The sequence below is a fragment of the Crotalus tigris genome, unplaced genomic scaffold, assembly GCF_016545835.1.
Source record: "Crotalus tigris isolate CLP2741 ecotype Arizona unplaced genomic scaffold, ASM1654583v1 scf7180000017834.3080900, whole genome shotgun sequence".
Taxonomy (NCBI): domain Eukaryota; kingdom Metazoa; phylum Chordata; class Lepidosauria; order Squamata; family Viperidae; genus Crotalus; species Crotalus tigris.
Window position 1 is genome coordinate 2,491,922 of NW_024096662.1, and position 17,138 is coordinate 2,509,059.

Consider the following 17,138-nt stretch of genomic DNA (forward strand, 5'->3'; position numbering starts at 1 on the left):
ATTGGGCATGTTTAGTTTAATGAAAATAAGGATGAAAGGTGACATGATAGCAGTGTTCCAATATCTTCGGGGTTGCCACAAAGAAGAGAGAGTCAAGCTATTCTCCAAAGCACTTGAAGGCAGGACAAAGAGCAATGGATGGAAACTAATCAAGGAGAGAAGCAACCTAGAACTAAGGAGAAATGTCCTGACTGTTAGAAGAATTAGTCAGTGCCTCCAGAAGTTGTGAATGCTCCAACACTGGAAGTTTTTAAGAAGAGACTGGACAGCCATTTGTCTGAAATGGTATAGGGTTTCCTGCCTGAGCAGGGGGTTGGACTAGAAGATCTCCAAGGTCCCTTCCAACTCTGTTATTCTGTTATTCTATTAAGTCCACAGGTTTTAAAAGTTTCCAAGTTTGAAAAAACTCAGCTTTAGATATTAAGATCGAAGGTGTAAAACTGTAAAGACAAAAAGTTCATCAAAGACCTAGTTCCAGTTAAAGAGCTTGTGAGTGGTGTAATGTTTAAGGAGTTGGGCAAGGATGAGGGAGGCGCAGATTTAAGTCCCTACTCAGTCATGGTAATTCATTTGAGTCAGTCCAAACTGGTTTGTTATAGAGATAAAGTGAAGGTCCCATGTAATAAGCTTCTCAAACAGAGTTTCTCAACCTCTTTAAGATGTGAGGACCTCAGCTTCCAAAAATTGAATGGGGAGCTGTCTGAGGAATTCTGGAAGCTGAAGCTGACACATCTTAAATACTGTTCTAGAGAAAATGTAGAACATAAGGAAAATGACCTTAATGGAGATATATAAGATGAAGCAAAAGGCGGTAAAGCTAACTTTAAGTCCACAAAGATAGATACCTCACTAATTTACTGAACCAGAAGTATAATACTATAATAAGCTAATTTATGAAACTATAAATAGGACACAGACTTAAAAGATTCTGTTATTATAGCCCATCACAATAAAAGTAGTTTTAGTCTTCCTGTGGAGTTGATTTCTTGCTCTACTCTACCTAGACAGAAATACAGGTATAAATCTAGCAAATAAAAATGTACTTTTCCTTCTGTATTTTATACTAACTGGAGCTGTTGAATTGTCATTAAGGGCAACCCCATGCAGAATGCATTGTAGTAATCTAAATGGTAAGTTATCAGGCCCTGCTGAAGGTATTTTTAAGTAGGACTGCTTGTAAAAAGCTTTTTGTATCAGAAAAGGCACATGTGCTTTTAATGACAGATAAAACCATAGAATAACAGAGATGGAAGGGAACTTGAAAGTCTTCTAGTCTAACTCACTGCTTGAGACCCTATACCAATGATGGTGAACCTTTTAGAGACCAAGTGACCGAAAACCTCACCACTCCTTCCTGCCCCCACCTCTGCCCCTGCTCTGCCCCCCCCACTCCTGCCCCCCCTGCCCTGCCCTGCCCTGCCCCCCACCCCACCCGCCCACCCGCAGGGCCACCAACCGCCTCCACGGCCCGCCGCAGATTGCCCAGGCGGCCTAGCAGCACTATGGTAGCCATGCCCTCTGCCTGTGCCCTGCAGCATCATCTGTACACGACGGGGCGCGAGGGTGAAGTCTTATCCCTGCTGCCCGGCTGCCATGTCCTTGGCTGCGCTGCTCCGCGTGGGCCACACCTGGGGGCGACTCTCCTCCAGAGGTGTTGCTGGTGAGGAGGGGGCCATGGGGGGAAGTGGGGCTATGGCGACGGGGCGCATGCCCACAGAGAGGGCTGCGAGCACTGCCTCTGGCACGCGTGCCATAAGTTCGCCACCACTGTCCTATACCATTCCAGATAAATGCTTGTCCAATCTATTTTTGAAAACCTCCAGTAATAGAGTACCCACAGCTTGCAGAGACAAGCTGTTCCATTTGCAGAGGCAAGCATTGGAAGATTCCTATCCCCCCCACCCCCGCTCCAGTCCTTCTCTTTGTTAGACTAGACCAGGGGTTCTCAACCTTGGCAACTTTAAGACTTGTGGACTTCAACTCCCAGAATCCCTCAGCCAGCTTTGCTGGCTGAGGAATTCTGGGAGTTGAAGTCCACAAGTCTTAAAGTTGCCAAGGTTGAGAACCTCTGGACTAGACTTACCTAGTTCCTGCAAATGTTCTTCATATGGTTTAATCTCCAGTCTCCTAATCATCTTTGTTGCTGTTCTCTAAAGTCTCATCATCTTTTTTGCATTGTGATGATTGGAAGTGCACACAGTATTCTAAGTGTGGTCTTACTAGTGTAGTATAAAGCAGTACTATAAAATTCTTAGAGTATTAATTTGACCCTTTAGAATGAGTGCAATCTTTTCCAAGAACAGAATGATAACTTATCTCGTTTGTGAAACCATCTACTAATATCTCCTTTGGGTTTTTTTTTTCTGAACTGTGTTTCAATTCTATGACATAGGAACTCAGCCATATTATAACAGTCCACTTGTCTGCAGTTTTCTCAATAAACATTGTAGTAAATTCACTAATCTCATCCGAATCTGCGAAGGAGTGCAGCATGTAGCAACTGTTTTTGCATTACCCACCCCCAGACTACAAAGTCATACCACCAAGCCAGTCTTACTGAGACAAGGCCAAGAGTGGGTGATCAATCAAGAAGAGCTTCAAGCCAATTCCCACAGGCTCCATCAAATCTTTCCCCTTCTGGCCAGTTCCCCTCCAAATATTCTAAAAAGCTCATAGTTCTCCCAGGGCAGCTGATCCCTCTCTCTCATACACTTGGGCTTGAACCGTGGAAATGGAGGGTATGATTGTGTATCACATTTGTTTAATTATTAATCGCATTGTTAACTTTCCCCATCCCTTTATCTCAAACTATGGTTTATTTTTCCTTAGGCTTTTTTTTTTTCTCTGTCTCCACATCTGCTGGGTACATGCTGAAAATAAGAGTAAGCAGGTAAAATGAAAGTAAATCAGCTGCAGATGGTCCCCTCCTCATCTTTAATTTATACCCGACAGGTAAGGTGACCAACTTTTTTACAATGAAAAGGAGGACACAAATAAATTGAAGAAAAAATATCGTAAATAAAAGAAACATTTTATTCATTGCAACAATACAGAATACACTATAATATAATAAATGCATAATAAAAAACATTTGTAACAATAACATTTTATATTGCAATTATGCTTACATGCCGCAACCCCGCCCGGAGCTGCCCTGCCAGCATTGCTTCCCCATGTAGAGCGGCCCCCGTGGCTCCCAAAGCACCAGCTGCGCCAGCTCCGGCCCCGGGGGCGGCAGCCCATCGACACACCCCGCCTGCAGCCGCCCCGCCAGCACTACTACCCACCCTGCACAGCCCCGTGTAGAGCAGGCCCCGCGGCTCCCACAGCACAGGGGGCAGCTGGCCACTGCTGCCCCTCACACCCCCGCCCACAGCAGCCCCGCCACCCCTGCCTCTGGTGCCCACAGCCATTATTGCCCTAGCAAGGCCGAGGATCAAGAGAAAGTTACTGTGGCGTTGCCGCTCCAGTCTCCTCCAGGTATCTTCGGGACTAACTAGGAGATGGTGTAGTTGGGTAGCAGGGAGGGATGCAAAATTCCTGCCAATTTGCCTTCGCTGCAGACAACTTACATGTGCAAAGTTTGTCGGCCAGGTGTTTTGGCACGCTCAGCAGCAATTCCTATTGGCTTTGGAAAGCCAATAGGGGGAATAGCACAGCTCATGCAAAAGTTGAAAAAAAAAACATCAAAAAAAAAAGGTGCCGGAACGCCGTTCTGAGCATTCTATGAGAAAAAAAAGCCCTGCAGATTAGTCTTCAAATATCGAAAAGGAGGACATGTAGGACACTTTTCGAGGGAGGACAGAACTCACAAAAGGAGGACTGTCCTCCCTAAAGGAGGACGGTTGGTCACCTTACGACGGGGGCATTTAGAGCTGTCATCTAGAACTGTTTCTGGAACAAAGGGGGTTTAGAAATGGCTGCTGAGCCATGCATTTGTCTCTTCTGCTTCACTCACTTTTTTGGTATTAAATTATTAAATATTATTTCCTGATCGTTATTCACTCTTAGGTGCCTAGTCCAGAGGTGTCAAACTGCTGGCCCATGGGCCGGATGCGTCATCTGGAAGCCGTGCCCACCTCATTGCTGACAGTGGCAAAACCATCCCGATACGTTGCACAATGTCATGTGACGTCACGAGTTTGACATGTCTGGCCTAGTCGGATTTTTGGGGACAAACGTTCCAGGCCCGGTGGCCCTTGAATAAGATGCCCCTAAATGGTGGACACTATTGCTATTGCTCAATCCCTTGCTTCAACTATGTCCAATTTAAAATTCTCTCCAATGGGGGGAAAAAGCATCTAGAGGGTATTGCTTCTTCTTGTTGCAGTGTTCGTACATTAGCCTAATCCTGGTTTACTCAACACTTTTCCTGGTTTTCATGAAATGATGAAATACAGGTAGTCCTTGACTTTCAACCACAATTGAGTCCAACATTTCTGTTGTTAATTGAGACATTTGTTAAGTGAGTTTTGCTCCATTTTATGACCTTTCTTGCCACAGCTGTTAAGTCAATCACTGCAGTTAAGTTAGTAGCATGCTTGCTAAGTGAATCTGGGTTTCACATGACCTTGGGACACAGCAACGGTCATAACCACAAACCAGTTGCCAAGCATCTGATCACATGATCATGGGGATGCTCCAAAGGTGGTAACCATGAAAAATGGTCATAAGTCATGTTTTTCAATGCTGTTATAACTTTGAGTGGTCACTAAATGAACTGTTAAGTCGAGGACAGCCCACTAAGCTAAAATATGGCTGGCTTGTGGTTCAAATTCATGCAAACACAACCATCTGAAGATAGACAATCTCCAACTCCCATTAGAACTAGACAGCAATTGTTAATGTGTGACAGTTCTAATCCCAAGTGTGAGAAATGTAACCCCAAAATCAGTAGATCTGACAGTCCCTTCCTCTTTTTGAATTGTTTACACAACATTCAACAGGCTTACTTCCTGTTAGAAATAAGTCTGTTTTAATGCTTCTCTGGAATAAAATTACTTTTGTCAAGACTGTCTTAAAAGCAAGGCTTTGGGAAGCTGAGAGGAGTATTGGTGCAATATCACTGCTCATTTTCAAATTTGCTATTTTGCACTAAGCCAACTACATAATTTAGCACCTTGTGTGAACTTAGCCATTGTGGTTTATAAAATGTTTATTGTTCAAATCTTAACTATTTGCAGCTTACTAAACTATGTCCTAGGGTACTCTTTGAGCAAAATATCATCCCATACAAACATTGTTTCTCAGTTGACACAAGGAATATGCCTTGACTCTAAATGTTCTTATGTGAAAATTCAGTCTGGAAAATAAACTATATTGGCTGAATATTTAAGAGTATGTCTGAATAGCTTATCTGTAAATGAAGGGGGATGAAGATGAACTTGTTTTAATACATTTTTTATTAGCTGTACTGTTTTTCCTAGCATATTATCCATTCCAAGTCTTAGAACAGATTAAATTCCAATTTGCAGTTTGTTTGTTATGTATAGCTTAGTGATGAAATGTCATCTTCAAACCATTCTTAGCTCAGAGAAGGCACGTGATTAACCAAAACTTCTTAGATGTATTTTGCAGTCATAACATGTGTTCCTTATTTGGGATTATGATGCAGAAACAACAAATAGTTAATTCTAAGAAAACAAAGACACACTGCTGTAAGAATCAGTTTTAATAAGAGAACTATAGGCTAGCAGAGGTAAATCATCTAAAGAATAATAAAACATTAAAGTACAGTACAAAATTACAAGTCAGAACTAGGCAATTACTTGTATATCCAAGGAAATCAAGAATATTAAATGTTTTGTTAAAAACACAAAACCAAAAGATTTTCAAGTGGTAAAAATGGGCGGACTTGTACACTTAAGAAAAAAATTAAGTTTACGGGTTCTTTTTTTAAAAAAAATAAAATAAAATATAAGACCATAACTTTAAAAATACCCTTAAGGTATTGGGCTTGTTTCTTTCTTACAGGTGATCCATTTTCAAACTTCTTAAATAAATCATAATAAAAACAGAATTATTTGTAAAAGAAAATGGAATAAAATTTGAGCAAATGTTTCAGAACTGCTGTTTTAATCTGTGGTCGATCTTCGGTACCAAAATCGAGCTCTATAGTCATCACTGCAAGTCATAAACCCAGGATTTGTAGGCGAATGGACAATGCAGCGAACTATGCTGTTATGCCCCAAGGAAAGAAGATTTCTTCGTTCCGCTGTTCGTGAATCCCAGCAGCAAAGGCTAATGGTCCTTTCATCTGGAAGGAGCACATAGTCTTCGGTGTGATTAAAAACAGCCTGTGTCCTATGAACCTGGCGTCCACTCAGGCCAGCTCCTGTAGGTTTAACAGCATATTGTATGCAATTAATTATATAGTATTCATTCACATATTCCATCCTTTGCTGGGTGGATTCAATATTTTTAAGTATTAAAGCCCAACAATAAAAATGTCAAATCTCCTATCATGGGCAACATATTCATTAGTAAGGTCAGCAAGAATATTCATAGCAAAGAAAATCCTCAGTGTTTCCCGAAGTCCAGACTAGTTCATATTCTTTAGTGTAGAGTATTTGCTCCTCCAAATTCACAGGACTTAATAGGACTTTATTTCTCACATGACCTTTTCTGAATCCAGAAGCTTAACAGAATCAGGCCTGGATGGTATCTGATTGGAAGACTTTACTAAATACTAAAGTCAGTGGTGGGATTCAGCCAGTTTGCACCACTTCGGCAGAACAGGTAGCTAATTTTTGTTGCCCAGGCCCAGAACAGACTTCCAGAAGTGGCATCCATACAGAGAACCGGTTGTTCACATATTTGAATCCCACCACTGACTAAAGTTATAGGCCTGGGCTGGGAGACTGACATAATAATCAAGAAGCAACTTATCTATTGCTGCCATGAAAACTACCTTGACATATCAAATGAAGTTATCAGCATTCAAGCTCAACTTATCTTTCAAACTTTCTCCTGAGTGTAAAAGGATGTGAATTTCCTCTATTATAATCATTTATCACAAACAATGAAGAACTGCTATAATTTCAAGCCAGCTGTTATTTCAAGAGTAGAATGAAACTCGGCCATTCAAGGTATAGCTTAACTCCCAAAAGAAGATAATACAAGGGTGTAAGAAGGATAACATATTGACTTAGTTTTTTAAAAATAGCCAGAATCTGGATTTTGTTTTTACTGATTAAGGAAATTGGTATTGTTAAGGAAAGACTATATGCTATCTTTCATCTATATCTGTTTTTTTAAAAGAAAAAATAGATTGCTATGGTTATCTGTACAAAAAAACCCTGTGAAATCCATGTATACAATATGAGATGGGAAAGAGAGAGAGAGAGCAGTATATATTTCCCAAACTTACAATACTAATGCCTACAAATATTTTTTTCTGGATTGGGGGGACAGTGGTTTCCACTCAATTCATACCAATGTGTACTGGGGTGGCCTTAGACCCAGTTTAGCCCTAGTGAGAGTGGGTTTAGAATGAGGTAGTGTAGTTTTTGTTATGCATCTTGTGTTAGGAAGCTGGTTTTTGTACATCAGTTGTAATTACAGCACATGTAGAAATGAAAGTTCTCCAGTTTTATTTGTTAAAGTATAGTACACACAACAATTCAGCATGTTAAGTGTTGGCTGCACCCTGCTGGCTTGATATATTATAAACTTAAGCACGAAACAGGATAATTTCAGAAGATGGATCTGTTTAAATGTTTTTTAGTTATTCTTTTAGGAGTTTTACACTGCTTAAAAATATTTCACACTGAAGGTGAAGGGAGGAAAAAAACATTGAGAGAAATTCCAAGTTTACATTTTGTGCTGCATTTGATGACAGACTCTATGAAGAAGCAACTTCATTTTAATACCAACTATTACTTGAAATACATGTGTTAATGCAGGAACTTGCCCAGGAATTTCTCTTAAAAACATCTGCTATCTACAGAAATAGCAATTCAGAAGTACAAAGTAGGTTGAAGTAAGTTATAAAATACTTTTTAGACTATAAACCATTCAGTTACTTAGGATAAACAAAGAAAGTACATACTTTCTTCTGAGGTAAAACAAAGTGATCCAGATTCACAAAGTAATTTACACCAGGAGTATAAGATGCGTCACGCACAGGCAACACCCACCCCGGCTCCGCAAAGGCAAAAACTGTCACAATATGTCACATGATGTGATCAAATTTGACACCCGTGACTTATACTTATCAGGCATGTGAAAAATTGTGATTACCTAACAAGTTTTGTATTGTGCATTTCTATAATCCATGTATGTCCATGAATACACGTAGCTTAATGCAAGTACCTACAGGATTCACTACAAAAGCCAAAGCAAAGAAAGTCAGATTATATTGTTCAGATTACTTTTCACCTACCTGTATATTTGACTAGTGTCCTCCCTGTTGATATCTCCCACAGTTTAGCCACAGAATCCTTTCCACTTGAAAGTATGTACTTGGAATTCTTAGAGAAAATGGCAGAACAGACTTCAGCACCATCATGTGCCTTCTCAAAAGTGGTGATACAACGATTTGAAACTCCATCCCACAATTTGATGCATCCATCTTTGCTGCCTGTTACATACATGTTAGCACTTGCATTGTAATTAACTGAGCATATAGCATCTGTATGTTGATCTTGAGGATTGCAAGATACAAAGCACTGAAAAGTATTAACATCATAGAGCCTCAGGGTAGGATGCTGTGTCCCAACAAGTATGAAATCTCCAGAAGGATGGAAAGATATAGAGCGCAGCATTTCTGCTTCCTGTTTAATTGGAAATCAAACAATGAACATTAGAGTGTACTATCCTATAAATGTAACATATCTAGATATCAACCACTATTATAAAATGAATTCATATCCAGAGAAGGACACTGCTATCTGAACAGGTCAGACAGAATATAAGACAGAGTGTGAACAAGTACAAGTATACATTTGATAGAGATTTGAAAAAAAAAAGGAGGGGGGAGAGAAATTTATTTTTCTCCCTAAAAATGCATGACTATTATTTTTTAAAAACATTTTTAAGATTTTAAACAAAAGGGTATGATTATAGAAAACACACGTTTTGCCACCAAGCAGCTTGGGATGATAATGATGAGCTTTCAACAGAAAAAAAAGTTTGACAGAAAAACATTATTATAGTCTTTGCCAACTATCTCATTCTTTTGTACTCATTCATTTTCAATGTTCCAAGTATTTAAAATAAACTACATAGAAAAAAAAACTTATGCTTGACCCATAATTTAAGAACTAAAAAACTGTCTGAAAAGCTACATCAAGTATGATTTATGTCCTTCTATCTAAAAATTATATTTGGTAATACCAGCAAGACAAATCTTATGATGATATTTCTTAGAAATGTGTGATTAGAGAACCTGACCTGAATATATTTGAAAGCTCTCTTGGCAGATGGTTTTGAATAGTCAAATAATTTCAGAGTGTAGTCTCTTGATCCAGATGCAAGGATTTGTTCATTTGGATGAAAAGCTAAACAGGTGACCTCATCTACATGATCGTAAAGAGTCCTAATAACTGGATGGTTCTCCATGTTTTGCTGAGCTGTTTCATTCATCATAACCTGTAAAAATTAAAAGTACAGCATTTAAATATAGTCTTTTAAATATATAAAATAAAATACATGGAAATACACAACTAATTTCCTTTGCAGAGAGTTTAAAGAACAAATAACATAGTGGATCAGCACCTTTTCACAACTGTTAATTCTCTTTCATACAGACCCTATTATTTAAAGTAAGCTAATACAAACCCATTAGAGAAAAAGAAATTGAAACATACATTTAAACTCCCACATGGCAGATTGTGGCCATGTAAGCATTTTTCAAAATCTTGGCAGCCCACTTGGCTGATATGGTAAATAATATAAAATATGATTATTTTGCATATTCAGAAATGTACTTTGTCTAGAATGTTTTTCAATAATAAACATGGACTTCTTTTCTAAAGAAATTATTTTGGGGGAATTTTTCTGTTATTCCCAGAGCATAAGCCATAATATTTATCAAATTAATCTTGACACATCCATTTTTTTTGAAAGTGTTATTGAAGCATTTTACTATTGCCTTCTTCCAGAGTATCTTTCAATTCTCCAATCAAGCCAACAATCCTGGAATTTCCAGATCTAAATACCACTAAGGCCAATCCTGCCTCAATTATGAAATCAGCCAAGAACCATTGGATGCTACCATTTGTATAAGTTCAGAGCATATTTTTAACTATTTTGAAAACAAGTTTTGTAGATCAAAATTCTCCCCAAAAATTTGTACAAAGAATTTTCTGTGAAGAACAAAACTGGATGGCAGTAAGGTGAAAGGAACAGGGGAATAGGTAGGGGAAAATAAGAAATAAAGCTCTGTTTAGATATTATAAAAAGGATTTAAATTCAGAAAGTGAACAACAGAGGGGAGCTTAATCCTTCCCATATCCCCAGCAAGAGTGAATATCCAAAGACCATCCACAACCATATCTGCAATTATTTGTACTTTCTGCTATAGTTTTTCTATAAAGTTATGGACCTTCATTGAAATCTAAGGAAAATATGTATTTTTAAATTTTTAAACTAGAGCCTGAATTCTGAAGGTTGCCGAACAGTCTCTCCATGCAGCATTCAGCATCTCTTTATGAGAACAGCAGATGATCAACAAAGAGCTGAAGCAACAATATGGATTCACACTACTTCAATATTTACCTCAATGGGCATAGCACTTTTTGCTAACATTCTTTCGGTATCAAGTATTTTTATTGATGCATCAGCTGATCCTGTAGCAATTAACTGTCCATCTCTGCTATATGTAGCTACACGACATGGTCCTTTGTGAGATGTGACATAACACGTCTCATATTCAGATGCTTCTGGGGACATAGTCTGTACATCTGCATCAAACTCCAAGTCAATTCCAGTTCCAGGAGCTACTGTATCAGAGCGTCCAATTGCATACTGAACTGCACTATCATCATTTTCCATTCCTGGAAGATAGAATGCACCAAACTTTATTTTTTAAATATAAAACGAGGTTGATTCAATAATGTACAAGAAGCAAATGCAATTTTAGACTGCATCAAAATAACTGTAGATTACAAATTACAGGAAACTTATAAAAGGTATAGTAAGTGTAAAGTTAATGCATAGAATTTTAATATTTATAGATAAGCTGAATAGAGAATGCTTATCAAATAAAAATGATTATTTCTTCTAGCATTGATTTGATTCAAACATAAAGCTAAGTATTGCTTTAGAATACATGAGCACAACTTGCTTTGTGTGCTCTTTCCTTCCCACAATTGAATTACTTTCTTCTCTTTATTGTGCAAATCATAGCACGTCATTCATTTCCATGCAAATCAAAATTTTAAACCAATAAAAAAGGTAGTCTGGGAATCTGCAAAACAGTAGGAAAAAGGCAGGTAAAGGAGGGACCTTTATAGTTATAGCAATGTATAGTTTGACATTACAGCTAGACTGGCAACCATTTAAAGTCAGAAGGTTAGAAATACTTCAGAAAAAGTTCTAAAAGTCAATTAGAATTACATCATTACTGGACAATTGGTTGGAATATTGCTCAACATTGTTTTAGAAGACAGAACCAAAGACTTGCTTCAGTGCCTGAGTCTGGTGGCCTGAGTGACAGTCTCTTGTTTAAAATAATAATGGGTTTTATGATTCCTGGCTACTATGGGTTTTCACTTTTTGCACTGCCTTTGGTTTATCTATTTTATTGTAAGTTGTCCAGAATCACATGAGATGGTTGGTTCAATTGATCAATCAATCAATCAATCAAATAAGCAAACTAGAGGTGCAGAGATTTAGATTCATGTGAATTCAAAGGGTATATGTAGGACCATTGGGAAGTATCTTAAGCAGCTGCATCTTTTTCTGGACTTTTATAGTTGTCACCTACAGCCGAATTACATTTTGCCCTTGATTCCGAATCTCTGCACAGCCATGATATTTAATTAATGGTAGGTGGGAGCGGTCATATTAAAATAATGGTTTTCAGCGTGGAAAGAACTATAACCAAATTTAGCATCACATAAAATGATATTACTGTAACATCTTATTTTTGTTTACTGATGTTTCAACTTACCTAGTTTAATAAGATGCAACAGTTGTTCAGAGGGTGCACAGACAGATTGTGGCTTTACTTCATTTATCAGACCATTAGCAATATTGATATATCCATCATATAACAGTTGACTAATAATAAGCCTGTAAAGTTGTTGCCGGTCTTTAAGGCTTACTTTTGGCCTATACATTGTGAACAAAGGTTGCCTTCCAGGTATCTAAAACAAAAATAATATTGTTTACATGTATGACAAAATTAAAAAATATATATCTATTTTCTGTTTTTCAGAAAAAAAAAATCCCCAAACAGAATGATAAAATACTGGTGACAAATGAACTAGGTGACAAAAAAACCCATAATATCAGAAAACAATATTTTTATATGAACAAGTACCGGTATAAAATATATGGGTAGTACGTAGTGACAGAATATTAGGAAGGAGTAGGAAAGACTGATTTTTCTAACCATAGAAAAGTCAAGACTGCAACCACAGAGAAACTTCCCCCCTCCCCTTTTTCAGACATCAGGTACTTAAGACAGATTTCCCCAGATGATTCAAGCAGGGAATCTCACCTATTGTAGGAAATGCAGTAGGCCTTTAGACAACCTTACCTGCAAGCTATTTGCACTCAAGTCTAATAATAAACTGATATTTGGTGTGCTGTGCTAATGCCTGAATACAAAGGCTGCAGAGTTTTCGTGAACTGTACAGGTAGTCCTTGGCTTATGATCACAAATGAGCCCAACATTTCTGTTGTTAAGTGAGGGATTTGTTAAGTGAGTTTTACCCCATTTTAAGACCTTTCTTGCCATAGTTGTTAAGCAAATCACCACAGTTGATAAGTTAGTAACACGGCTGTTAAATGAACCTGGCTTCCCCATTCATTTTGCTTGTTAAAAGATTCCAAAAGATGTTCACATGACCTTAGCACGCAGCAACCCTCCTAGGTCTGAGTCAGTTGCCAAGCCTCTGAATTTTCATCACATGATCACGAGGATGTTACAACGGTCGTAAGTGTGGGAAAACAGTCACCAATCACTTTTTTTCAGTTGTAACTTTGAATGATCACTAAACGAATTGTTGCAAGTTGAAGACTACCTGTATACTGTAGGTCTCCTTCAAACAACTGCACAGTAATTAAATCCTGGCCTAGATAAGTAATACATGGCAAGGGTGGATGGAGTTCCCTTTACACAGGATTGGAGATCTTTAAATCAAAATCTTTTTCATGTTTGTTATTTTAGGGCAGGGGTCTTCAAACCTGGCCCTCTTATGACTTGTGGACTGAAGAATTCTGGGAGTTGAAGTCCACAAGTCATAAAACGGCCAGGTTTGAAGACCCCAATCATGGGGTTGCTACAATCCCATGATTGTAGCAACCAACTACATGTCCCCAAGTCCTTCTCGCTTTCATCGCGCTCAACCTTTCCCCCCCCCCATCCCGAGCGACGGCTTTATCTCCACAGGGATAGGTCAAGAGGCTTATCCGTCGCAGGAAAAGCACCGCCTTCTCCCGCCTTCCATGTGCGAGAAGCGAACGGCTGACGCGGGAACCACCAGATCCGACACTTACCAGCCCGTCCTTCGTCCGCGATCGATCTCCGCTCAAAAGGGCTGCTGGGGGCCCGACGGCGTCAAGGGGCGACTGGGCGGGCAGATGAAGCGGAGCGGGCGGCAGGGGTGGCGGCGGTTGTGGTGGTGGCGGCGGCGGCGGTAGCAGCAGTCTGGCCCGAGGACCGCTCCGTCGAACAGGCTGCTGCATCGAGCCTCCACACATCGATTGAAGCCGCGGCTGGAAGAAGGGAAAGCTAATCAATCTCACAAAGAGCCAGAGATTGCTCTGCGTAAAATACGCACGTTCTGATTCATGAAATCAAAGCCTGGCTGAACTTGATTTTCTTACCGTAGCTGAAACGAAGCCCGGGAATCCAAGAAGAGAAGGGAGCAAAGGGACGAGGCTTCCTAGTAGCCTGTCAAAAACGATACCCTCCCCTTTGCTCTGGCTTTTGTTTAAGCTGGGCAACTGGGCCCGTGAGAACCGTTTGAACTGGCAGAAACTTGACGTTCCGCATCGCTCCCTTGCCCCTGGAGAAACTTTAAATTTCTGTCCCCTTAATAAAATGTTGAGGAGCAGTATCCAAAAGAAGAAGAACAGTTGGATCCACGATTTTGACCTGGATTCAAGTCAGGGCACATGTCTGCACAACCAATCAGCCATTACAAACACAAGTTCAAAACTGGGCACCACAAGTCCAAATTGTCAGGTTTTGAGGTGGATTTCATGTAAAAAAAATCATGGTACTGTTCATGGACAACCTGATCCCTACCAAGGGGTTATATCAAATAACTATTTCCTTTTCAATTCAAGATATTTAATTCAGGATACAAGCTTGAAATCTGTCACAATACAGGTAACCCTCGACTTACGACCACAGCTGAGTCCAAAATTTATGTTGCTAAGTGAGATAGTTGTTGAATGAATTTTGCTGCATTTCACAATCTTTCTTGCTACAATTGTTATGTGAATCACTGAAGTTGCTAAATTAAGAATATGGTTAAGTGAATCTAGTTTCCCCATTGACTTTGCTTGCCAGAAAGTCACAAAAGGGATCCCATGACCCCAGGACATGGCAACCATCAAATATGTGTCAGTTGCCATGTGTCTGAATTTTGATCATGTGACCATAGGGGTACTGTAATGTTTGTGTGAAAAACGATCATAAGTCACTTTTTTCAGTGCCCTTGTAACTTCAAAGGGTCACTAAATGAACTGTTGTAAGTTGAGGACTACTTGTTCAATAATAAAGTATGACATGCACTGTTCTGTATTTTGCTAAGTGAGTTTTGTATCCCCAAAACCAGAATTATGTTTTGGGCAGCTATATGAATGAAATAAATATTGTAAAGATCCTGAGGTCAGTGGTATGTATTGTATACATTGGAGGTTTTATTTCCAGCCAAAGTGCTGGGAATTGTCTGTCCAATACATCTGATAGACACCAGCTTTGGGCTTACTGTACTTTATGAAATGCTATGATTCTGTGTAATATTTATAATGTGGAATGAAACTTAAAGGCTGAGGAATAGATTCCCTCCTCTTAAATAAGATACTAATTTAAGAAAGTTCCAGATTCCTAGAAATTGTTACTCAGCAGTAGAATCCAATCAGTTTAATTTGAATTTGAGAGAAAAACGAAAACTTAAGTCTAGCTGTGAATCTCCAGTTCTCTACCTATTTAAATGTAGATAAATTCAAGCTGGTCACTCCAGTTTTGCAATCTTAGAAAATTTGAGGAATGTGAATGGGTTAGGCTTAATTTTCATTACATAGCCTCTGTTAAACAACACACCTTTCAGTATAATTTGCTGAGAAAAAAAGATCATATTATAAATAATAGTTGCTTAAAGGTTTTCAGGAGTATCTGTAGAATAACAATAATGTGGACTATGTCAGTCTTTGGTTTGACCATTGACCTTCTCAGTGGTGACCCTTTTTATGCATCATTCCCCCTGAGGTACAGCTAGCCCTCACCCTACTGGTTTTCTGAAAAGCCCTAAAAAATATGGTTTGTCAGCAGACCTGGGGAATACAAATGGAGATGGAGTGGATCAAGTGGCTGATTTGATTGTGTTGTTGCTGCCATGGGGGTGGGATGGGTTTTTTTAATGGGCATTTATTATATAATGGATTTTTTAAAAAAATGTGTAGGCTTCCTAGAGCTGTCTATGTGTAAATTAGGTGGCTATATAAATTTGTTTTATAAATAAATCTAGCAGGTTTTTTCTTATTCAATCTTCAGTATCTTCAATATTTATGGTATTTACACATCAGCATGCCAAATTACACTAATCCAAAAGAACAATTCTACTTACATCGGCTTCAAGAAATGGTAATCTCATTGGCCGCAGTTCACCAGTGGGTGAGTCCATGCCAGTCATGCCCCATGGAAGCTGCCGCCTGTCACATGGTGGAGTGATACGACGACTTGACATTCTTTCTGAGAGAATAATATATCATATAATAGTCACACATTTGAAATCTGTTCTTTACATTCTTCATAAAGAGCACATCAATCTACACTTTCAATATGTTGCCTTTTTAGAGGACTGGAAAAAATTTTTTTTTAAGTTCATGGGTACTTCTAAAAATTGCTTGTTTTAGAAAACAGTGAAGAACTGCTAACTTGATATGACAAAACAATGCCAGTATTCACTGTACTGGAGGTACTTATTTTGAAAAATTCAACATACCGTAGTTCAATTTCTCCCCCTCTCTTTTTGCTTTTGGAGGGAAAGTTCCTCGATCGCAAAATGACTCTTGCTTGACTCAGAAATTATACAATCCCATTGTATGTTACTGTTCAAATAAAGAGGAAAAAATCTTCATGCAGACCCTTATTCCTTAACTTGTAAAACACATTAGGATTATAAAATGCAGGAAAATCACAAGCATCCTTTTAAAAAAATCAGTGTGTTATAAAATGCCACACTGAAACTCTTCTGCCTTTGCTCTTGATGCACTTTGTGGAGATCACACATTGTCCATAAAAGCACAATGGTCCCTGACAATTGCAAAACTGGTGACAAATTCCAAAACAGACATCCAGCAACAATCATGACTGATCTAATTCATCCATGGCTTGTTTGGCTCTTCTTATGCTCAAAGGCAGACCAATTTTATTAAGTAGTAAGAAATAAGGCGAAGCTACTGTTCTTCTGCCTATAATTAAAGGTCTGCACCAGATTAGTGATGTGGATCCATCATATACATCCAACCTGTCATAATCATGCCTGTGTCAATGGCTGAAATGTAACCTGCAGCAGCTTTCAAGGGGGTCCACTCATGTAAAGGAATTGACTCATTCAGATTTTGCGGCAGAGGCTTTCGTCTAAAAGCGTGTCCGAGAGTGGGAAGGTAAGCAGCCTAGAGTCTCCTTCAGTCCTGGCCTGACAGACGCGCCGCCGTTAGAAGCCGGCTGCCGTTGCTTGAGAAACTGCGCAATTTGCGTTGACGAAAAGCGAGGCCGAACGCCCCCGGCGGCG

The 17,138-nt window shown here is 39.1% G+C and overlaps 1 protein-coding gene and 1 long non-coding RNA gene across 4 annotated transcripts in view; one reads left to right on the forward strand and one right to left on the reverse strand.

Annotated features, from left to right (window-relative positions):
* Positions 1-10,709, forward strand: part of LOC120307949 — a 55,248-nt gene extending 44,539 nt beyond the window's left edge. The window contains exons 4-5 of one of the 2 annotated variants that reach the window (XR_005556706.1): positions 2,830-2,952; positions 10,104-10,709. This is a non-coding gene — a long non-coding RNA (uncharacterized LOC120307949). Of the gene's footprint in view, positions 1-2,829; positions 3,280-10,103 lie in introns of those variants that run through there. The other variant, XR_005556705.1, reaches the window with a different exon arrangement.
* Positions 5,657-17,043, reverse strand: CSTF1 (cleavage stimulation factor subunit 1). 2 transcript variants are annotated; one of them, XM_039343265.1, is made up of 8 exons: positions 16,872-17,043; positions 15,969-16,093; positions 13,669-13,887; positions 12,116-12,311; positions 10,720-10,997; positions 9,394-9,591; positions 8,384-8,774; positions 5,657-6,334 (listed from the first exon to the last, which is right to left on the reverse strand). In XM_039343265.1, the coding sequence occupies exons 1-8, from the start codon at positions 16,882-16,884 to the stop codon at positions 6,075-6,077; spliced, it is 1,680 nt and encodes a 559-aa protein (XP_039199199.1). In that variant the 5' UTR covers positions 16,885-17,043; the 3' UTR covers positions 5,657-6,074. The 2 variants fall into 2 exon arrangements, with proteins under 2 accessions (XP_039199199.1, XP_039199200.1); XM_039343266.1 differs by lacking the exon at positions 16,872-17,043 and adding an exon at positions 16,347-16,484.
* Positions 17,044-17,138: the final 95 nt, after the last annotated feature.